The 25,132-nt window shown below is 36.6% G+C and overlaps 1 protein-coding gene across 1 annotated transcript in view; it reads left to right on the top strand.

Annotated features, from left to right (window-relative positions):
* The window catches only part of ADAM2 (ADAM metallopeptidase domain 2), a 108,424-nt gene that overhangs the window by 10,875 nt on the left and 72,417 nt on the right, over positions 1–25,132 (top strand). Inside the window, exons 5-7 of the mRNA XM_043454360.1 lie at positions 6,680–6,756; positions 10,291–10,459; positions 15,077–15,133. Coding sequence (XP_043310295.1) covers positions 6,680–6,756; positions 10,291–10,459; positions 15,077–15,133 — 303 coding nt within the window. The remainder of the gene's footprint in view (positions 1–6,679; positions 6,757–10,290; positions 10,460–15,076; positions 15,134–25,132) is intronic.

Below are 25,132 nucleotides of genomic sequence, written 5' to 3'. Positions count from 1 at the left end.
CTAACTAAAGGCTTATCTACAAGAAACCAATTCAACCTATCAGACACAGAATTTGTTCCCTGATCATTTCTGTTCAGTTATTCAGTCATGTCCACTCTTTGTGACCCCATGGACTGCAGCATTCCAGTCTTCCCTGTCCATCACCAGCTCCCAGAGCTTACTCAAACTCGTGTCCATCAAGTCAGTGATGCCATCCAACCATCTCATTCTCTGACATCCTTTTCTCCTCCTGCCTTCAGTATTTCCCAGCATCAAGGTCTTTTCCAATAAGTCAGTCTTCGCATCAGGTGGCCAAAGTATTGGTGTTTCAGCTTCAGCATCAGTCCTTCCAATGAATATTCAGGACTGATTTCCTTTAGGATGGACTGGTTTGATCTCTTTGCAGTCCAAGGGACTCTCAAGAGTCTTCTCCAATACCACAATTCAAAAGCATCAATTCTTCAGCACTCAGCTTTCTTTATAGTCCAACTCTCACATCCACACATGACTACTGGAAAAACCATAGCTTTGGCTAGACAGACCTTTGTCAGCAAAATAATGTCTCTGCTTTTTAATATGCTGTCTAGGTTGGTCATCACAGGGTTGTTCCCCATGTCTGCAGCTTACTTTATGGTCTCTTCAGGACAGAGAGATACTCATGCTGGTTCAAAAGTAAAATTACAAGATGGCGTAACAATCTGAAATATGTATGCATGTAAAAATAGACGTCAAGTTATAGGAGGCAGAAATGGACAGAAATGAAAAATAATTAAATTATTATTACTGAAGATTTAGACTTCTCTCTCTATGGTGCTAGTGATAAAGAATCCACTTGCCAATGCAGGAGACCCAAGAGATGAGGGTTCGATCCCTGAGTCAGGAAGATCCCTGAAGTAGGAAATGCCAATCTGCTCCAGTAGTCTTACCTGGAGAATCCCCTGGACAGAGGAGCCTGGCAGGTTACAGTCCATAGAGCCACAAAGAATCAGACATAACTGGATGCACGTGCCCACACAAACACACACTCTCTCTCTCAATAATCAATAGGTGAAGTAGGAAGAAACTCAGCAAATATGATGATGACTTGAGCAGAACTATCAATCAACTTCATCAAATCAAAATTTGTAGGAGGTACACACAACAGCAACATTCTTCCTGTTGCTAAGTTTATACACGTTCATTTTGAGTGCTAGTAGAAGACTGAACACGGTATGGTAAAGGAAAACAGTGCAGGAAAATGACAATAGAAAAACATGAAAAAACTGGGAAAGGAAATTGTATAAAAATGATAAACCTGTTTTGCATATAGGGTTATCATTACCATCTTTCTAAATTCCATATATATGTGTTAGTATGCTGTAATGTTCTTTATCTTTCTGGCTTACTTCACTCTGTATAATGGGCTCCAGTTTCATCCATTGCATTAGGGGGGAACAGGATGGGGAATACATGTAAATCCATGGCTGATTCATGTCAATGTATGACAAAAACCACTACAATATTGTAAAGTAATTAGCATCCAACTAATAAAAATAAATGAAAAAATAATAATAATAATAAACCTTTGAGTACTCTATCGAAATTGTATTCTCTCTGACCTAAAATGATTTATTTATTGATTTCCAACTTTTCCAATCAACTTATGTATAAGATTGATATAATTTACTGATAATTTTGAAGAATTAGACGTGTTATCAGTCTGGACAATATAAACCACATTTGCAGGAAAGTAGTCAGAACCTGGAGGAAAGGAAGAGATATTTTCTCTTGATTGTATAAAGTGTGATTTATGCAGATGAAGCTGTATATGAACCCACAGTCAAAAAATACAAATACGATGATAAGTCAATGAAGTATCTAAAAAATGTAAGAAACTGTTAGTCTATGTCTAAAGAAATCACTCAAAAATTTGCACATAGAAAGTTTGATATAGGGAATTATTAACTGTAACAGGGATTAGAGTAAAAAAGAAGTAAAGAGAACTTTAAAGGACATAGGAATATCAGATACAAGAAGCAGTTGGCAACCCTAGGATGGGTTAAAGAAGCCTGTTTCTTTACCCCAGAGTTGGGATTGCTGAAAGTGGCAAGACCATGCATCTTCGAATAGCAGAAGTCACTGTGGTGCTGTTCCAAGTGATGTTGCTGTGAAATTTCTCTTCAGAACCATCCAAGGGAAATCTGCCCTTTGGGTAGCCAGGAGAGCTGCTCACTAGCTGTCTCACCAAACTCACTCCACTGAGGAAGGAGAGGGGCCTGGACGGATGGAAACTACTGGCTGAAGGGTGTTAGTGACCACCAGTCACTGAAGCATCCTGGCGTTGCCACAACTGTCCTCTCTGTAGGAGCCTACCAAGCTAGCACCCTGGAACCAGACAGCAGAGCTGTCTTCCCATGCTCACCAGCACCCGGTGCTAGCAAAGCTTGATCCATAGCAAAGGAAAAAATAATTAAGGGGCCCATATTCATTTGCACAAAGCAGGCGAAAGGTTAATTTGAAACTGAGTTGCAAGGCATTAATAATCAACAGAGCCTTACAACTTAGATTATTCAGTTTCCATATGCACTCATTTAAATTAAAAAAAAATGAATTTTTTTTTTTTTTTTGCTGTGCCGGGTCTTCGTTACTGTGCAGTCTTTTCCCTAGTTGCAGCGAGTGAGGGCTACTCTTCGTGGTGGTGTGCAGGCTTCTCACTACTGCAGCTTCTCTTGTTGTGGAGCACAGGCTCTAGGGCACAGGATAAATAGTTGTGACACACAGCTTAGTTTCTCCATGGCATGTGGAATCTTCCCATACCAGGGACTGAACACACCTCTCCTGAATTGGCAGGCAGATTCTTTACCATTGAGCCACCAGGGAAGCCCCCCATATGTGCTCTTTTATACACATTTGAACCCTGAAAAAACAAGAGAGTCACCCATTTCTAGTTAACAACATTCAACCAACCTTTTCACAATTAAAGCGATTTTCATTCTTTCACAAATTGATGAGACACACAATTACGTGTCATTGTGTCCATTGGTAGCAATATTAAACTCTCCACAAATTCAGTCACAGTCCCGCTGAATGCTGTGTTAACATGAGGTTAAATTAACTTGTAAAGTTAACTTCCAGCCACTTGTATGTAAGCTGATGATAGAAGGGGGCGGGGGGGGGGAGAAGAAAATGGTTGGTACATACAAATAAAGATACATAGGCATGTGGCAAGCCAAAATAACATATGCAAAGCTGCTAGAGTCTTCGCCTCTGTGATCAGTTATGATTGCTGTGTATGACTTCTTTTACCCACCACCTGCCTTGCATTTCCATTGCTCTCAACCAGACCTATCAAAGCTTCTTATGAATGTTTACCTAGCATAATAACACAAATCTTCATTCCCAAACAGTCTGCATCCTTAATCATATCTTATTTTGGTTACTGTTATAGTCAAGTGGATTGAAGACATAGCACTTTTTAAGCAACAATTTTCCCTACTGTGTTCAGAGTCAGTCCCTCCAGCCACTGTGTTAGCCTGCTCATTTGTACAGTGGCAGAAGTAGCTCAAAATCTCCAGGTGGAAGTTTCATCATCCAAAGTAGTAGAATCATTATTGTGTCCCTGGGTGAACAAATTCCCCACTGGTGGATGGGAGCTAAAAGTTACTATGGTAGAAAGCAAAAAAGCTACAAAATAGTTATTAGATATAATGTTGGGAAGGTGAGACCCCCATTTCAACACCTTGTATCTGGACAAATGTATTGAGGCTCTTAGTGAAACTTGCCATATACTGGTCTCTGATGCAAAGAGAACCCCAGCCTTTCAGAGTAATGTCTCCCAACTTACCAGGGTAGAAGAGTGTTCAGTAAGCTAGTCTACCTTTAAATTAGATCAGCCACTTCCAGATGATAGACTGTATGGTTAGATATGTACATAAACCAATGGTGATGGTGGTGGTTTAGTTATTAAGTCGTGTCTGACTCTTGCGACCCCATGGACTGTACTGGCTAGGCTTCTCTGTCCATGGGATTCCCCAGGCAAAAAATACTGGAGTGGGTGGCCATTTCCTTCTCCAGGGGATCTTCCTGACCCAGGGATCAAACTCAGGTCTCCAGCTTTGCAGGCAGATTCTTTACTGACTGAGCTTTGAGGGAAGCCCACATAAACGAATGGCTGCACTTAATTCACTGAGAAAAAAGTTTCTGTATCAGACACAACACTGTGTAGAAGACACGGCAGTGGATAAGGCGCTCTGTGAGTTCACGAGTGCTGATGCTAGAAGAAGCACCATGGACAGAGAAGGTAGTTTGTTTTTTTCTAACTGAACATGGAACAACAGACTGGTTCCAAATAGGAAAAGGAGTACATCAAGGCTATATATTGTCCCCCTGCTTATTTAACTTATATGCAGAGTGCATCAAGAGAAATGGTGGACTGGAGGAAGCACAAGCTGGAATCAAGATTGCCAGGAGAAATATCAATAACCTCAGATATGCAGATAACACCACCCTTATGGCAGAAACTGAAGAACTAAAAAGCCTCTTGATGAAAGTGAAAGAGGAGAGTGAAAAAGTTGACTTAAAGCTCAATGTTCAGAAAACTAAGATCATGGCCTCCGGTCCCATCACTTCATGGCAAATAGATGGGGAAACAGTGGAAACAAGGGCTGACTTTATTTTTTTGGGCTCCAAATTCAATGCAGATGGTGATTTCAGCCATGAAATTAAAAGACACTTACTCCTTGGAAGGAAAGTTATGACCAACCTAGACAGCATATTAAAAAGCAGAGACATTACTTTGCCAACAAAGGTCCGTCTAGTCAAGGCTATGGTTTTTCCAGTGGCCATGTATGGATGTGAGAGTTGGACTGTGAAGAAAGCTGAGCACCGAAGAATTGATGCTTTTGAACTGTGGTGTTGGGGAAGACTCTTGGCGGTCCCTTGGACTGCAAGGAGATCCAACCTGTCCTTCCTGAAGGAGATCAGTCCTGGGTGTTCATTGGAAGAACTGATGTTGAAGCTGAAACTCCAATACTTTGGCCACGTGATGCAAAGAGCTGACTCATTGGAAAAAACCCTGATGCTGGGAAAGATTGAGTGCAGGAGGAGAAGGGGACAACAGAGGATGAGATGGTTGGATGGCATCACCGACCAAATAGACATAGGTTTGGCTGGACTCCGGGAGTTGGTGATGGGCAGGGAGGCCTGGCGTGCTGCAGTTCATGGGGTCGCAAAGAGTCAGAGGCAACTGAGCGACTCAACTGAACTGATGCAATTTTAGATTTATATTACCTTAATTCCAGTGAGACACAGAGACATTTTCCCCTAAAACTGTTTATTTCCCTCCCTTCTGTGGTATTATTGTTGTACATATTACATTTATTAATGTACAAGCCCAACAGTTCACTGTTACATTTACTTTACTGTCTGCAGTCCTTTCCTTAACCTAGTACTTCTTTGTTTCCACTCACCTTCTATATGCTGTTATTGGCAAATATATTCTATTTCTTTGACCCAGTAATACGCTATGTACATTTTATGGTTTAGTCAGTAAGTGGTGTCTGATTCTTGTGACCCCATGGACTATAGCTGCCAGGCTCCTCTGTCCATGGATTTCCCAGGCAAGAATACTGGGGTGAATTGCCCTTTCCTTCTCCAGGGGATCTTACTGATTCAGAGATCAAACCTGGGTCTCCTGCATTGTAGGCAATGTCCTGCAATTCAGGCAAATTCTTTACCAACTGAACCATCAGGGAAGCATATATACATATTACTTTACTCTATTGATTTTTAAATCAGTTAAGAGAATGAAAGGGAAAATATGCCTTTATACTATGCTTTTTCAATTACATAATAACCTTCTTGAGCTCTCTTTGAAATTTTATGTGGATTTGAATTACTATCTGAGATCACTTACTTTCAACCTGAAGAATTTCCTTAAGTATTCCATGTAAGGCCGGGCAAGTAATAACAAATTCTCAAAGTTTCTGTTCATATGGAAATAAATGTATTTTATTTTATTTTTAAACATTGCCTTGCTTGATATAGAACCCTTGAGTAATTTTTTTTTCTTTAAGTACATTATGTTAGCCCTCTGCTTCCTAACCTTTGTAGTTTCTACAGAGAAATCTATGCAAATATCACTGGAGTTCTCTTTTAAGGTAATTAGTTTTCTCATGCTGCTTTCAAGATTTGATTCTTTGATTTTTAATGTTTTTGCTGATGCGTCTGTTTATGGATCTCTTTGTTTTAAACTCTTTGAATTCATTGAGCTTTCTAAATGTGTGAATTAGTTTTTCAGTAAATTTGGGAGTTTATAATCCAATGTAATTTACTCTGCCATTATAATAAAGTAATTTTTAATTTGATAAATTTGGAAGTTTTTGGATTTATTTATATTTTTATATCTACCTTGAAAAAATAAGTCAGAAGAATTTGAAAAAATAAGTTTTTGATGATTTTTGCCTTGATCTTAATGATAGGAGCTATCATGTTTAATTTATAATAGAAAAGATCATGGAAGTGTACTTATTCTTAGAAACTTGTGGGCACAATTTTGGAAAACTGAGGTTAAATGTTCATCTAATAATATTATATATCTGTCTTGGAAATAGTAAGTGTTTGATGCATACACTATATGTATATATGTTTTAAATATTTGAGAATAGTGCATTTAACATGAAGTATTCTGATAGAAGTGCATATGTTTTTCTTTATTTTTCAGAACTTTTGCTACTACCAAGGGGATATTGAAGGTTATCCAAATTCTATGGCGATCATTAGCACATGTACTGGACTCAGGTTGTGATATATAATTTTATGGTTGCAAAATGGAATTTTTAAGAAATAATTTTCAAATTTAGAAATTATATTCAGAAGTTTTATTTTTATTTTTAGTTAATTTTTATTGAAGTACAGTTGATTTACAAAGTTATGTTAGATTCTACTGTATAGCAAAGTGAGTCAGGTGCCTGTGTGTGTGTGTGTGTGTGTATATATATATATATTTACACACATGTATTCATATATATATATATATATCCAATCTTCTTTAGATTCTTCTCCCATATAGAATATTAGAGAGTATTGAGCAAAGTTTCTTGTGCTATTCAGGAGGTTCTTGTTGGTTATTTATTTTATATATAGTAATGCATATATGTCAATTCGCATTTACCAATTTATCCCTCCCTCCACCCACCCCCATTGGTAACCCTAAGTTTGCTTTCTACATCTGTGACTCTATTTCTGTTTTGTAAATATGCTCATTTGTAACATTTTTTTTAATTCCACATATAAGTGGTATCAGATAATATTTATCTTTCTCTGACCAACTTCAGTCAGTATGACAATCTCTAGGTCCATCCATGTTGCTACAAATGGCATTTTGTACAAATGCCTTGTTGCTACAAAAAGCCTTTTATGGCTTTTATGGCCTTTATATCCTTTTTATCTACATTTTCCAATGTAGATATGTAGCACATCTTCTTTATTCATTCCTCTGTTAGTAGACTTTTAGGTTGCTTCCATGTGCCGACTGTTACAAATAGTGCTGCAGTGAATATTGGGGCACATGTATCTTTTCAAATTATGCTTTTCTCCAGATATATATCCAAGGGTCAGATTGCTATGTCATATGGTAGCTCTATTTTTAGTTTTTTAAGGAGCTACCATACTGTTCTCCATAGTGGCTGTACTGATTTATACTTTGACCAACAATGTAGGAGGGTTCCCTTTTCTCCACACCCTCACCAGCATTATTTATTTGTACACTTTTTAATTATGGCCATCCTAAATAGTGTGAAGTGGTTCCTCATTGTAGTTTTGATTTGCATTTCTCTAGTAATTAGTGATATTAAGCATTTTTTCATGTGCCATATGTATATCATCTTTGGAAAAATGTCTGTTTAGATCTTCCACCCCTGTTTTTGATTAGTTTGTTGTGTTTTTTGATATTGAGCTGCATGCACTATTTATATATTTAAAAGATTAATCCCTTGCAAATATTTTGTCCTATTTCATGGGCTTATATTTTTGTTTTGTTGATGGTTTCTTTTGCTGTGCCAAATTTTTTAGTTATATTACATTGCATTTATTTTTGGTTTTATTTTCATTACCCTGAGAGGTGGATCAAAAAAGATCTTGCAGCAATTTATCCCAGAAAGTGTTTTGCCTGTGTTTTCCTCTAAGAGTATTATAGAATCCAGTTTTATGTTCAGGTCTTCAATTCATTTTGAGTTTATTTTTGGGAATGGTATTAAAGAATGCTCTAATTTTATTCTTTTACATATAGCTGTCTGGTTTTCTTTTCCCCAGCACCACTTATTGAAGAGATTGTCTTTTCTCCATTGTATATCTTGCCTCCTTTTCATAGATTAGGTGACCATAGGTCATAGGTTTAGCTCTGAAATTTCTATCCAGTTTCAATATTTCTATTATTGTGCCAATGCCATACTGTTTTGATGAATGTCACTTTGTACTATACTCTGAAGTCGGGTAGCCTGATTCCTCCAGCTCCAGTTTTCTTTCTCAAGATTGTTTTGGCCATTCAAGGTCTTTTGTTTTTTCGTACAAATTTTAAATTTTTTTGGTTCTAATTCTCTGAAAAATGCCACTGGGAATTTGATATTGATTACATTTAATCTGTAGATTACTTTGGATAGTATAGTCATTTTGACAATATTGATTCTTCAAATCTGAGAACATGGTATATCTTTACATCCGTTTGTGTCATCTTTGCTTTCTCTTATCAGTATCTTAGAGCTTTCTGAGTACAGGTCTTTTGCCTCCTTAGATAGGTTTATTGCTAGTTACTTGTTTCTTTTTGATATGATGGTAAGTAGATTGTTTCATTAATTTCTCTTTTGAATCTTGTATTGTTAATATATAGAAATGCAAGAGATTTTAGTGTGTTAATTTTGTATCCTACAACTTTACCAAGTTCATTAATGAGCTCTAGTAGTTTTCTGGTGGTATCTTTAGGATTTTCTGTGTGTAGTACCATTAATCTGCAAACAGGACAATTTTGCTTCTTTTCCAATTTGTATTCCTTTTATTTCTTTTTCTTCTCTATTGCCCTGGCTAGGACTTCCAAAACTGTGTTGAATAAAAGTGGTGAGAGTGGATATCCTTGTCTTGTTCCTGATCTTAGAGGAAATGCTTTCAGTTTTTCACTGTTGAGAATGATGTTTGCTGTGGGTTTGTCATATATGGCCTGCATTATGTTGAAGTATGTTCCCTCTATGTTAACTTTTTGGAGTGTTTTTATCATAAATAGGTGCTGAGTTTTGTCAAAACTTTTTCTGTGTGTGTTGAAATGATCATATGACTTTTCCTCTTGAGTTTGTTAATTTGATATATCACTGTGATCAATTTATATATGTTGAGGGATCCCTCCATCCCTGTGATAAATCCCATTTGCTCATGGTGTATGATTATTTAATGTGTTGTTGGATTCTGTTTGCTAATATTTTATTGAGGATTTCTGCATCCATGTTCATCAGTTATATTGGCCTTTAGTATTCTTTGTGACATCATTATCTCAGTTTGGTGTCATGGTGGTGATGACCTCATAGAATGAGCTTGGGAGTGTTCCTTCTTCTGCAATGTTTTTGAATGATTTGGGAAGAATAGGTGTTAACTCTTCTCTAAGTGCTTGAAATAATTCACCTGCTAAGTTTTCTGTCCCTGGCCTTTTGTTTGGAAGTTTTAATCACAGTTTCAATTTCAGTATTTGTCATTATCCTGTTCATATTTTCCATTTCTTTCTGGTTCACTCTTAGAAGCTTGTATCCTCAGAATTTGTCCACTTCTTCTAAGTTGTCCATTTTAGGGCATATAGTTGTTTGTAGCAACTTGTAGTGTCAGTTATAACTTCTTTTTCATTTCTAATTGTATTGATTTGAGTCCTCTTCTTTTTTTCTTGATGAGTCTGGCTAAAGGTTTATTCATTTTGTTTATCCTCTCAATGAATCAACTTTTAGTTTCATTGACCTTTGCTAAGTTTTAAAGTGAGTAATGGCTTATCATGGGAAACTGTCATTAGAAAAGCATGGTATGAAAACTCTTGCCATGTCTCCTACTTCCCTCCTGAACTAAGGGTTTTTTTAGTATATGTGGAAACCTTATAGTATTAATTATAGCTAGATAAATGCCAATAGTATTACTACTACTCATTCCACTCAGTAAATTTGTGAATTCTTGGTAATGTTTTCCTATTTCACCACCCAAGGTTAAGACTGAAAATATCTACATACTATTAAAAAACGGATTGTTTAATTTTATTGACTTTAAGAAAAATGAATTATTTTATTTATTCACTTTTTTTGGAATTTGTAGGGGCTTACTACAGTTTGAAAATGTAAGTTATGGAATTGAGCCCTTGGAGCCTTCAATTGGTTTTGAACATATGGTTTATCAAGTAAAACCTAGGGATTCAAGTGCTTCTGTATATACTGAAAAAGAAATTGAGCCAAGAGAAAAGCCCTATAAGATACAAAATGTAGAGGTGAGTCATCAGTTGAGTAAACTATGTGGTTATTACTATGCAGCCATATAAACAATGTATTTTTATGATAAACCAGTTGCTTGCAAATTATTGAGAGAGAGCAAGACATACCAGACACTTCATAGCTTGTATTGTAAGTCTCAAAACTAGTCACTCAGTTTTCCAGAACTCCAAGCTGGCATTTTCTACCATTAGTGGCATCCAGATCTTTTTTGTCTGCAGATGCACTCCTTTCTCCATATCTATTATGTCTGAATTTTGATAAAATAAGCATGAGTGACATTCACATAAATACTGAAGACACCTATCTAGGATCCTGAGAAGAATCACAAGTGTCTTTTATGGCAACTGTCTTAGGGTAGGCCATTATACTTTCCTTATATCCTTATCCAAAGATGGAGAGACTTCTTCAATCAACAAAGAAGACTCACCAGAGTTTAGAAGATTAATGACCCCAGCTTCATCAGAGTTTCTCATACACCCACATTCCAATTTTTAGGATCTTACTTCTTTCAGCAGACACCCCGTGAGGGTAGAAGTTCAACCTGTATTGTAGTCCATTCACTCACAAAGTGAGATTCTGTGTTTGGTTTTCAACAATCTCAGTTTCGCAGCTGCAATAGTTAAAAGGGTGTCTTCCATGACAGATATTTCTCTAGAAAAGCAGAACCAATAAGATGTGTGTGTGTGTCTGTGTGTCTGCATGTATGTATACACACATATACATATATTTGATATAAATACACAGAAAGAATGAGAAGATTTAAAGTAGACTGCAGACCAGCAGGCTGGAAACCATGGAAAAGTTGTGTTCAAGTCTAAAGACAGCCACTTGGAAGGAATTTTTTTTAACTTTTGTTTTGTATTGGAGTATAGCTGATTAAGGGGCTTCCCTGGTGGCTTAGAGGGTAAAGCGTCTGCCTGCAATGCAGGAGATCCAGGTTCAATCCCTGGGTCAGGAAGATCCCCTGGAAAAGGAAATGGCAACCCACTCCAGTACTCTTGCCTAGAAAATCCCATGGATGGAGGAGCCTGGTCGGCTACAGTCCATGAGGTCACAAAGAGTCGGACGACTGAGCGACGACATGTTCATAGCTGATTAATATATTGTGATAATTTCAGATGGACAAGCAACAGCACTCAGCCATACTTATGTATGTTACCATTCTCCCCAAAACTTCTGCCCTCTGCCCATCCAGACTGCCACATAACATTAAGCAGTTTCCTGTGCAATACAGTAGGTCCTTGTTGGTTATCCATTCCAAATACAGCAATGTGCACATTCTTGCTACAAGGTAATCCTTGTTCTATTAATACTTTCAACTGAGCAGATGAGGTGCACACATATTATGAAGGATAATCTACTCCAATAAAAGTCCACCAATTTAAATGTTTATCTTATCCAAAATTATTTTCAAATAAATATCCAGAATAATTTTTGGACAAATATCTGGGCATTTGTGGCCCAGTCAAGTTCACAGATAAAATTAACTATCACACCAGATTTACAAAATTTATTTCATATTTCCTCTAAAAGTTTTATTCTTTAATCTCTTACATTTCAATATATGATCCAACTTTGATTTAATTTTTGTAAAAAGGGAGGAAGGGCTCTAATTTATCATTTTTCATGTGCATATCTAGTTTTCCCAACACCATTTGTTGAAGAGACTCATCTTTTATTCACTGAATTTCCATGGCCTGGCCCTTTTATTTCAAAATCAGTTGACTAAAGATTTAGGGATTATTTCTGCACATGCAATAATACTCCATTGATCTTTATGTCTATTCTTATGCCAGAGTCACTTTTTTTTTACTGAGATATTTTTGAAATAAGTTCTGAAATTAGTAAGTGTGCATCCTTCAGTAGTGTTGTTTTTCAAGATTGTTCTGGCTATTCTTGATGCTGTCAATTTCCAAATAAATGTTAGCATTCACTTATTTTCATTTCCCAAAAATGACAGCTGAGACTGTGTTGATTCTGTGTTGTTTCAGTCCACTACCATGGAGTAAATGTTAATGGTGAAATAACATAAAAACTCCCTGGAATTTTCAACTCACTTTACTCTCTGATAACATTCTCCTGCCTCTCTCTATGTATCACCTTCTCTCTCTTTTCTTTATACACTCATATTCTAGATAATGATATTTCCTGTGTTGTACTCAGTTGCTCAGTCATGTCCAACTTTTTGTGACCCCGGTAACTGTAACCTGCCAGGCTCCTCCGTGGGATTTTCCAGGCAAGACCAGTGGAGTGGGTTGCCATTTCCTTCTCCAGTATTTCCTGTGTTAAGTCTCAAGGTTTTTTTGTCTTATATATTATCTTGTATATTTTTTCATGGCTTTATCTAATGGAATTTATAGATCTCCCACTCTCATTCCATTTTTTTCCTAGTTATTGAGCTTATGTAGCACATGATGATTGCCCAAGTTAAACAAAATACACAAAACACACATGAACTATTTACCTACTTATATGTTTTTCTGTCTGTCTGTCATCTATCAACATCTTCATGTCCCTTCTCCTTGAATATTCTTACCAGTGATCTTTGGCATCTTCTAATTTTAACTCTTTACTCCAACTATATTGCAATTGGATTACTTAGCAGTGCTCTCTAGTCTTCTTCCCTAGATTCAATTCTTTAGTGTTTACTTGACCAAAGCAAAATTTCAGGTAATTGGAGTCAACCTCATATAACACGTATCCAAGAAATTGGTTTTCTTTACTGACTAGTTTCTTTTACTAAATAAAATGACTTTTGAAGTCTTCCGAAATCTTAGCACCTACCCACCTTTCCAAGGCACACATTTCTTGGCATTCTTTTAGGCACCTTTGTCTTAAATTTTTAATTGTTTTGCTAAGACAGACTATGTATCTTTTCTCTTGAAAGTTTCTTGTCCAGCAAATAAATGAATAAATTATTATCAACTAAATATCATCAGTCCTTATCTCAAAGATGAAAATGAATAAGGATTACTTCAGGAAATGTAAGTCAGCTAACCCTTATGTTGGGCATCCCAGGTGGCGCAATGGCAAAGAACCCGCCTGCCAATGCAAGTGATGCAGGAGACACAGTTCGAACCCTAAGTCAGGAAAGTCCCCTGGAGAAGGAAATGGCAACCCATCCCAGTATTCTTGCCTGGGAAGTCCCATAGACAGAGGAGCCTGGCAGGCTGCAGTCTGCTGGGTCACAAAAGAGTCGGACACGACTTAGCAACTAAGCAGCAGCATCAGTAGCAGCTTATGTTGGTTAAAACAAAGAAATAACTTTGAATCCTTCAAATCATTAATATAACCCTAACACAATTAATATAAATGCTTGTGTTTATCCTCCAGTAAAGCAGTGTCTTTTCCTTGTTTCATCCTAAATGGAAGGATGGAGTCCTATAAGCAAAACTATCATGAAACATTTGATGCTTACCTTTGGATGGAAATTATAATAAATTGATTAGACTGTAAGGGGATTTCATTTGCATTGTTTTGGAAAAAAAAAAAAACCCAAGTCTTCAAGGCTTTAAAAGTATGTTTAAAGGTGGAAAAAATGAATGATCATGCAGCCCTGAATTTGTCTTAATGACCTTATTAACTTTTTCCCTTTAAATTACTATAGTCTTGACTTTCATCTTTGCTAAGTCCCAGATTAGTTTTTCCCTCTTTATTGCTCCTCTTTATGTTAAGGAAAACGATTTAAGTAAAATGTGATAGTTTTGAACTTTCAAGGAATTAAATCAGTGTAAAAAGAAAAAAAAATGCAGACTTTAAAATAAGCATAATAAAAAGTTTTCTCAATTTTTGAAATTTGATTCTCTTTTTCTGCTTCTATATATTTGTCCATTGTTGATAGTATTATAACTATTTTGAGTCAAATACACTACAATCTTAGAGTGTCCATAAAGACTCTCTCATAAGCTTTCCTTAGTGTATTCCTCCCAGGTTAAATTCATATAAAAATAATGATGGAAACAAGTAATATTTTACTAATGGTAGTTAAAACAAGTATTACTTTATCCCTAGAAATTGGCAGGGTGTAAATCACACAGATCATAAGCCCATTGGGCCTCACATTTGTGCCTAAGTTAACCACTGTGATCTGTGATGACAGTGTAACCGGATTCCACATCCTAAGATATCTATGGCACAGTTTAAGAAACTCAGTCATTTTGTTTCTCAGTTGCTCACATTTTTCTGAGGTTAATTATACAAGGATTAGCTTTATCTTCAGATGGAATTCCACCCCTCCAAACAGAGGTGCCCTTACTCTTTCAAGGTCACAAATAAAATCATAACACACAATAATGTATGATGGAATCATTAAACTGGTGTAAATTCACATACAGTGGTGATCAAGGGACGATGTCCTTCAGAGCAGAGAATCAAATGAGTAGCCCTGTACCAGTGGAAGGTAAAAGTTATTTTCTGAGTAAATTAGTTGATTGTTTTCTGAGTAAATTAATTAACTGAACAGATGCAAAAGAGGCAACAAAGGCAGTAGTCTGAAAATTACTTCTATTTTCATATATAAAATTGAATTTCTAACATTGAATTCGTGAAGTAGTGACATTACTTAAAATATTTAATAATTCTTCATTTTTTACCTATGTATGTGATTTTTTTAGCCTCTTCCAGACTTCTCTCAGTATATAGAAATGCATATTGTAGTTGAAAAAGACTTGGTAAGTATACTTTCATTTATTTGTCTCATGTTAATTTATATTAGCAATGGGAGGTTATAAAAAAATGTTGTAATAAATTTTTAACAGGAAAATAAATAATAAGGTCTGCTTTAATGAATTTAAATTTCTGGTATCAGTAGTAAATTGAAAATCATGTCTCTATTTATTTTTCATTTTATATAATTAACATAAATGAAAACATCTGTTACATACAGAATAGTTTCTGAGTAATTTTTATTCATCATTCTCATACTCATAACTGGAGAAGGAAATGGCAACCCACTCCAGTACTCTTGCCTGGTGAATCCCATGGACGGAGGAGCCTGGTGGGGTGCAGTCCATGGGGTCGCTCAGAATCGGACACGACTGAGCTACTTCACTTTCACTTTTCACTTTCATGAATTGGAGAAGGAAATGACAACACACTCCGGTGTTCTTGCCTGGAGAATACAAGGGACGGGGGAGCAGCCTGGTGGGCTCCTGTCTATAGGGTCGCACAGAGTCAGACACAACTGAAGTGACTTAGCAGCAGCAGCAGCAAACTCGTAACATCTAGTAATCTTTGATCTTTTTACTGTCTCCATAATTTTGCCTTTTTGAGAATATCACATTGTTGAAATATGAGGTTGGTAGGCACTACAGATTGTCTTCTTTACCTTGGTAACATGCATTTAACTTTACTACGTGCCTTATCATGGCTTTAGAGCTAATTTCTTTTTACAACTTAATAATATTGTATTGTCTGTATATACCACAGTTTGTTTATCCATTCACCTTCTAAAGGGCATCTTGGTTGCCTCCACATTCTGGCAGTTATGAATCAAGCTGCTGTATATATCCTTGCACAAGTTTTTTCATGGACTTATTTTATCTCCTTTGGGTAAATATCTAGCAGCATGATTGCTAAATCATAGGATAACAGTCTCTTTTTTTTGTTTGTTTGGTGTTTTGTGTGTGTGTGAGAAATTGCCAAGCTGTCTTCCAAGGTGCCTTTTGCATTTTGCATTCTGTACTTTAAATATAACGTCTCATTGTTTTCTGGCCTCTGCAGTTTTTGCTAAGAAATTGGAAATAATGTTATTATCATCCCTTTTACATGGTTAGTTGCTTTTTTCTTATTGTCTTCAATATTAGTATTCTCTTTGTTTTTAGCTTTAGATAATTTGATTATAATGTCTTGGTGTGAGTCTCTTTGGCTTTATCCTTCTTAGAATTTTTTAAGTTTCCAGGATTTGTCGGTTCATGTATTTCATCAATTTTCACAAGCTTTTGGCCATTATTTAGATAATTTCCCTTCTTTTTCTGGGATTCTCTTTACTTGTATATTGTACTGCATAATGGTATCCCACAAGTTCCCCCCTTTCTTTTTTCTTTTGGTTCTCAGACTCAACAGTTTCAATTATCCTATTCTCAAGTTTGCTGATTCTTTCTTATGCTCCTTTAAATCTGCTGTTGAATCCTTCTACTCAATTTTTAATTCAGTTATTGCATTTTCAATGCCAAAATTCTGTTTGATTTCTTTTATAATTCTATATCTTTGTTGATATTCTCATTTTATTCATACATCACTTTCCTGGCTTCCCTTCATTGTTTTTATTCTTTAGCTCTTTTTTAAAACTTTTTATTTTGGAGCATAAGCAATTAACAATATTGTGATAGTTTCAGGTGCAGCAGATGTACTCAGTCATACACACACATGTATCCATTCTACCCCAAGCTCCCCTCCCACCCAGGCTGCCACATGACATTGAGCAGAGTTCCCTGTGCTGTATAGTAATTCACTGCTGGTTATTCATTCAAAATAAGGCTATGTGTACATGTCCATCTCCTGTAGCTCTTTGAGCGTATTTTAGACAGTTGTTTTAAGGACTTTGTTAGTAAGTCTCCAAGTTCTCAGGACTGGTTTCTGCCAATTTATTTCATTCCCTTGGGCTATGCTTTTGTTGTTGTTGTTGTTTGCTAGTTTGCTTATAATATAGACTGAATTTTTCTTTTCTGTTCAGATGTATACTGATGAATAATGATGGTGGGGCTTCCCCAGTGGCTCAGCAATAAAGAATTTGCCTGCAATGCAGAAGCTGCAGGAGACATGGGTTCTATCCCTGAGTGGGGAAGATGTCCTGGAGGAGGGCATGGCAACCCACTCCAGTATTCTTGCCTGGAGAATCCCATGGACAGAGGAGCCTCGTGGGCTACAGTCCATGGGGTCACAAAGAGTCTGACATGACTGAAGCGACTGAGCAAGAAGCAAGAACATGCACATAGTGATGTTATTTGGAAGTGGAGGCTTTGAGAATGGCTTAGGTCATGAAGGTGGAGCCCTCATGAATGGGATTAGTGCCCTTATAAAAGAAAGGCCACCTCTTCTACCATCTGAGGACACTGTATGTTCTCATCAACACAGAATTGATGTCTGTGACTGGAGACTTAACCTTTAAACTTTCCAGCCTTCCGAACTGTGAGAAGTAAATGGTTGTTGTTTGAGACCCAGTTTATGGTGTTTTTGTTACAGTAGCCCAAATTGACTAAGGTATCTTATTATTTTTGTTGAAAATTCAGCATTTAAAAAAAATAAACACATCTTAAATCATTTTTTTCGAACTGGCTCTATGTCAGGGTAGCCTTTCACTGATTAGTTGGGTTATCTTTTAGTCCATGTCATGAAAGTTTAAGATGTTCTCAGGTTTCTCTGACCATATGTCTTGCCTGAGCCTGTGGGATTCACTATATACATGGCTGCTTTTCAATATCTCAGTTTCCCAAAAATCTCACCCCAGCTTCTTTTCACAGCTTTATATCTGTATATTTCCACCTGTAATCTCTTGTTCCAAGTATCTGCAGGTCTGTCATAACCTTGAAGTTTTAACAAGCAGTGACCACCCCTTTTTGCTACCTGAAAACTGAGTTAGGTGACACAGAAAACAATCATTTGGACACCTTCCAGATAGATTAGAAAATTGCAAATAAGGTCTTCTCTGCTCCACCTGGCATGAGAGAGTAAACTGGGGAACAGATGGGCCTTTCCTTCAGACTAAACCATGCCATAGAAGTAGGGCATAGAAGAGTAAATGCCACACAATTTCCTGTCATTTTCAAGGTGGGCTTTTCTTGGTTAGATATTTGCTTAGCTGCTGTAGACCTTTGGATGTTTGCCAGAGGTTTTCCAGAGGCTCCAATGGGGTTATTATATCAACCATTTTCTGATTGTCTTTTGATATTTCCAGAGAAAAACAAAAGCTTGGTGTTTTCTGGTTCTCCCTTTTGCTGATTTCACTTCCATGAAGAATTTTTTTTGTTTGTTTTCTTTTGTTTTGTTTTTTTTTTCCATTTATTTTTATTAGTTGGAGGCTATTTACTTTACAATATTGTAGTGGTTTTTGCCATACATTGACATGAATCAGCCATGGATTTACATGTATTCCCCATCCCGATCCGCCCTCCCACCTCCCTCTCTACCCGATCCCTCTGGGTCTTCCCAGTGCACCAGCCCCAAGCACTTGTCTCATGCATCCAACCTGGGCTGGTGATCTGTTTCACCCTTGGTAATATACATGTTTCCATGCTATTCTCTCGAAACATCCCACCCTCGCCTTCTCCCCCAGAGTCCAAAAGTCTGTTCTGTACATCTGTGTCTCTTTCTGTTTTGCATATAGGGTTATCGTTACCATCTTTCTAAATTCCATATATATGCATTAGTATACTCTATTGGTCTTTATCTTTCTGGCTTACTTCACTCTGTATAACTGGCTCCAGTTTTATCCATCTCATTAGAACTGATTCAAATGAATTCTTTTTAATGGCTGAGTAATATTCCATGGTGTATATGTACCACAGCTTCCTTATCCATTCATCTGCTGATGGACATCTAGGTTGCTTCCATGTCCTGGCTATTATAAACAGTGCTGCAATGAACACTGGGGTGCACGCGTCTCTTTCAGATCTGGTTTCCTTGGTGTGTATGCCCAGAAGTGGTATTGCTCGGTCATGTGGCAGTTCTATTTCCAGTTTTTAAAGAAATCTCCACACTGTTCTCCATAGTGGCTGTACTAGTTTGCATTCTCACCAACAGTGTAAGAGGGTTCCCCTTTCTCCACACCCTCACCAGCATTTATTGTTTGTGACTTTTGGATAACAGCCATCCTGACTGGCGTGTAATGGTACCTCATTGTGGTTTTGATTTGCATTTCTCTGATAATGAGTGATGTTGAGCATCTTTTCATCTGTTTATTAGCTATCTGTATGTCTTCTTTGGAGAAATGTCTGTTTAGTTCTTTGACCCATTTTTTGATTGGGTCATTTATTTTTCTGGAATTGAGCTGCAGGAGTTGCTTATATATTTTTGAGATGAATCCTTTGTCTGTTGCTTCGTTTGTTATTATTTTCCCCCAATCTGAGGCCTGTCTTTTCACCTTGCTTATAGTTTCCTTTGTTGTACAAAAGCTTTTAAGTTTAATTAGGTCCCATTTGTTTATTTTTGCTTTTATTTCCAATATTCTGGGAGGTGGGTCATAGAGGATCTTGCTGTGATTTATATCAGAGAGTGTTTTGCCTATGTTCTCCTCTAGGAGTTTTATAGTTTCTGGTCTTACGTCTAGATCTTTAATCCATTTTGAGTTTATTTTTGTGTATGGTGTTAGAAAGTGTTCTAGTTTCATTCTTTTACAAGTGGTTGACCAGTTTTCCCAGCACCACTTGTTAAAGAGGTTGTCTTTTTTCCATTGTATATCCTTGCCTCCTTTGTGAAAGATAAGGTGTCCATAGGTTCGTGGATTTATCTCTGGGCTTTCTATTCTGTTCCATTGATCTATATTTCTGTCTTTGTGTCAGTACCATACTGTCTTGATGACTGTGGCTTTGTAGTATAGTCTGAAGTCAGGCAGGTTGATTCCTCCAGTTCCATTCTTCTTTCTCAAGATTACTTTGGCTATTCGAGGTTTTTTGTATTTCCATACAAATTGTGAAATTCTTTGGTCTAGTTCTGTGAAAAATATCATTGGTAGCTTGATAGGGATTGCATTGAATCTATAGATTGCTTTGGGTAGTATAGTCATTTTGACCATATTGATTCTTCCAATCCATGAACATGGTATATTTCTCCAACTGTTTGTGTCCTCTTTGATTTCTTTTTTTTTTTTTTTAACATGGACACAATTTAATGATTCTAATGTTTTTGTTTTTTGTTTTTTTACAAGTCAGGTGCCGTAAGCATTCAAATAATCCATCTTTTAGAAAGTACGTTTACAGCATCAGTGTTTTATAGTTTTCTATGTATAGGCCTTTTGTTTCTTTACGTAGATATACTCCTAAGTATTTTATTCTTTTTGTTGCAATGGTGAATGGTATTGTTTCCATGAAGAATATTTTTAATTATTTGTTTTCATCATTTTACAAAGGCTGTTTCAAAATCTTTATCATATATATTCCTAAGAAATGATGTACTTTGGTGTTGACATGTATTAACTGACTTTTCTTCCTCACCATAATTCAAAATTATCAATTCAACACTCAGCCTTCTTTATGGTCCAATCTCACATCTGTACATGACTATTGGAAAAACCACAGCTTTGACTATATGGACCTGTGTCAGCAAAATGATATCTCTGCCTTTGAATATGCTGTTTAGGCTTGTCATAGGTTTGTCATAGCTTTCCTTCCAAGGAGCAAGCAACTTTTAATTTCATGGCTGATTATTGGTTGTGTGCCTGTGTGTGTGCTAAGTCACTTTAATTGTGTCTGACTCTGTATGACCTGATGGACTGTAGCCCACCAGGTTTCTGTGTGCATGGAATTTCCCAGGCAAGACTACTGGAGTGGGTTGCCATTCCCTTCTCCAGGGAATCTTCCCAACCCAGGGATCAAATTTGTGTCTCTTACCTCTCTTGTATTGGTAGATGAGTTCTTTATCACTAGCACCACCTGGGAAGTGATTATTGGTTATTTATAATCAATCTTTTAATTTCCACATCCTTTGAATTCCTTGAATTCCTATCTGTTGTTGACTTTTTTTAATTCTTTTGGTCAGAGAGCATACTTTGTATTTTTTAATTGTTAATTGAAGCTTACCCTATAACCTAGAATATGGTCTATTTCTAGATCACGTTCCATGAGCACTTGAGAAGTGCACGTTATGCTGTTTCAGGGTGGAACATTCTATAAATATCTGTTAGCATATGGTTTAATTTTAGTCTTCTGTATCTGCAATGAGTTTTTGCCCGGTTATTCTACTACTGAAATTGTACATTTAAATCTTTAAATATTATTACTGAATTTTCTATTTCTCCCTTCACTTGTGCATTTTGTATAAGTTTTGTGCTCAGTTCTTAGATGCACAAAATGTTTATAATTTTATGTCTTCATGATAGATATCCCAGCCTTCTTGCTGTCTCTGCATAGGCCATCCTTTCAATAATTTTTGCTTTCAAGTTATTTGTATCTTTGAAAATGTACTGTGTCTTCTGAAACAACTTTTTTTTTTTTTTGGCCACACTTCAGGGCATACAGGATTTTATTTCTCCAACAAGGGATCAAACCTGTGCCCCTTGAGGTAAAAGTGTGGAGTTTTATCCACTGGACCAGCAGGGAAGTCCCTTCTATAACAATTTTTATTTAATTGCTTTTTCCTCTTAATCAAGTCTATCAATCTCTGATGTTTATCTGGATTATATAAGGTACTCACTTATTTTTTTGGTGGGAGTTTTTTCAAATCAATTGAATTGCTAGTTCATTTTTTAAGGATGGCACAATGTACCATTGTATTTATATACCATAATTTACTCCTTTATTATTGGTGCATATTCACTTTGTTTTCAGTTTTTTTAATTTTACTTTGTCACTGTAAATAATGCTACAAAAATTATCCTTAGTCATGAGTTCTTACATCTTGTGAATTTAATCTCTGTGAAGGTAGGTCACCAGGAATAGGGATGATGAGTCAAAAGATATATATGTAGTTTAGTTTTATTAGATATATTCATTGCTTTGTAAAAAGGCTGGAACTTTTCTTATTTTCTTCTCTTACCTGCCAACCATTAGTTTTATCTTTCTCTTTAACTTTTGTCAGCCAGTGAGTATAAAATTATAAATTGAAATTTTAATTCCCATTCATTCCTGAGAATTTAAGCATCATTTAATGTTTAATGGCCATTAGTATTTGCTTTTCACTGAATCTAACAACCTAGACAGCATATTAAAAAGCAGAGACATTACATTGCCAACAAAGGTCTGTCTAGTCAAGGCTATGGTTTTTCCAGTGGTCGTGCATGGATGTGAGAGTTGGACTATAAAGAAAGCTGAGCACTGAAGAATTGACGCTTTTGAACTGTGGAGTTGGACAAGACTCTTGAGAGTCCTTTGGACTGCAAGGAGATCCAACCAGTCCATCCTAAAGGAGATCAGTCCTGGGTGTTCTTTGGAAGAACTGATGTTGAAGCTGAAACTCCAATACTTTGGCCACCTGATGTGAAGAGCTGACTCACTGGAAAAGACCCTGATGCTGGGAAAGATTGAGGGCAGGAGGAGAGGGGGACGACAGAGGATGAGATGGTTGGATGGCATCACCGACTTGATGGACATGGGTTTGGGTGGACTCCAGGAGCTGGTGATTGACAGGGAGGCCTGGCGTGCTGCAGTTCATGAGGTCGCAAAGAGTTAGACACAACTGAGTGACTGAACTGAACTGAACTGAACTACCAACTTAATACTTTTGTTCATTTTCTTAATGATTGCATTGTTATCAACTAGTAAGAAAGCTTTGAATATTAAAGATATGTATGCATTTTTATGACAATACCACCCACAGTGCTTTGTAATATAGTTTGAAATCAGGGAACATGGTGTCTCCAGCTTTGTTCTTCTCACATTTACTTTGGCTATTCAGGGTCTTTTGAAGTTCCATACAAATTTTAGCTCTGTTGATTCTATTTCTTTGAGAAAAATACCATTGGAATTTTGATAAGGATTGCATTGATTTGTATATTGCCTTGGGTAGTATAAACATTATAATAATATTAATTGTTCTAATATAAGAGCATGGAATAACTTCCCATTCATCTATGTCTTCTTCAGTTTCTTTTTTTTTTTTTGTAAATTTATTTATTTTTTAATTGAAGGATAATTGCTTTACAGAATTTTGCTGTTTTCTATCAAACCTCAACATGAATCAGCCATAGGTATACATATATCCCCTCCCTCTTGAACCTCCCTCCCGTCTGTCTCCCCATCCCACCCCTCTAGGTTGACACATAGCCCCTGTTTGAGTGTCCTGAGTCTCTTTCCATACATCTCACCCTCTCCTCCCCTCTCCCCATGTCCATAAGTCTATTCTCTATATCTGTTTCTCCATTGCTGCCCTGTAAATAAATTCTTCAGTACCATCCTTCTAGATTCTGTATATATGCATTAGAATATGATATTTATCTTCTCTTTCTGACTTGCTTCACTCTATATAATAGGCTCTAGGTTCATCCACCTCATTAGAACTGACTCAAATGTGTTCCTTTATTTGGCTAAGTAATATTCCATTATGTATATGTAGCACAATTCTTTATCCACTCATCTGTCAATGGACATCTAGGTTGCTTCCATATTCTGTCTGTTGTAAATAGTGCTGCAATGAACAACAGGATGCATGTGTCTCTTTCCATTTGGGTTTCCTCAGGGTATATGCCTAAAAGTCGGATTGCTGGGTCATATGGTGGTTTTATTCCTAGTTTTTTAAGGAATCTCCATACCATCTTCCATAGTGGCTGTATAAATTTATATTCCCAGCATAAGTGCAAGAGCATTCCCTTTTCTGCACACCCTCTCCAGCATTTATTGTTTGTAGACATTTTGATGATGGCCACTCTGATTGGTATAAGGTGATATCTCATTGTAGTTTTGATTTGCATTTCTCTAATAATGAGAAATGTTGAACATCTTTTCATGTGTTTGTTACCTATCTGTATGTCTTCTTTGGAGAAATGACTGTTTTGGCTTTTTTCCCACTTTTTGATTGGGTTGTTTGTTTTTCTGGTATTGAGTTGTATGAGCTGCTTGTGTATTTTGGAAATTGATCCTTTGTCAGTTGTTTCATTCCCTATTATCTTCTGCCTTTCTGAGGGTTCTTTTTCACCTTGCTTACAGTTTCCTTGCTGTGCAAAAGTTTTTAGGTTTAATTAGGCCTCACTTGTTTACTTTTATTTTTATTTCCATTACTCTAGCAGGTGGGTCATAGAGAGTCTTGCTTTGATTTATATCATCGAGTGTTCTGCCTATATTTTCCTCTAAGAGTTTTATACTTTCTGATTTTACATTTAAGTCTTTAATCCATTTTGAGTTTATCTTTGTGTATGGTGTTTCATTCTTTTACATGAGGCTGTCCAGTTTTCCCAGCACCATTTATTGAAGAGGCTGTCTTTGTCCCATTGCCTATTCTTGCCTCCTTTGTCAAAAATAAGGTACCCATAGGTGCATGGGTTTATTTCTGGGCTTTCTATCTTGTTCCATTGGTCTATATTTCTATTTATGTGCCAGTACCACACTGTCTTGATGACTGTAGCTTTGCAGTATAATCTGAAGTCAGGAAGGTTGATTCCTCCAGCTCCATTCTTCTTTCTCAAGATTGCTTTGGCTATTCATGGTCTTTTGTGTTTCCATGAATTGTGAAATTTTTTGTTCTAGTTCTGTGAACAGTGCCATTGGTAATTTGATAGGAATTGCATTGAATCTGTAGATTTTGTTTGGTAGTATAGTCATTTTCACAATATTGATTCTTCATACTCTGGAACATGGAATATCTCTCCATCTGTTTATTTCATCTTTGATTTCCTTCATTAGTGTCTTACAATTTTCTGTGTACAGTTCTTTTGTCTCCTTGGGTAAGTTTATTCCTAGATGTTTAATTATTTTGTTGCATTGGTGAATGGGATTGATTGCTTAATTTCTCTTTCTGATATTTTGTTGTTAGTATATAGAAATGCAAGTGATTTCTGTGCATTGATTTTGTATCCTACAACTTTG

The sequence above is a fragment of the Cervus canadensis genome, chromosome 31, assembly GCF_019320065.1.
Source record: "Cervus canadensis isolate Bull #8, Minnesota chromosome 31, ASM1932006v1, whole genome shotgun sequence".
In the NCBI taxonomy this organism is placed as follows: Eukaryota; Metazoa; Chordata; class Mammalia; order Artiodactyla; family Cervidae; genus Cervus; species Cervus canadensis.
The sequence above is the reverse complement of the archived record's forward strand: the minus strand, read 5'-3'. Positions and strand labels throughout refer to the sequence as shown.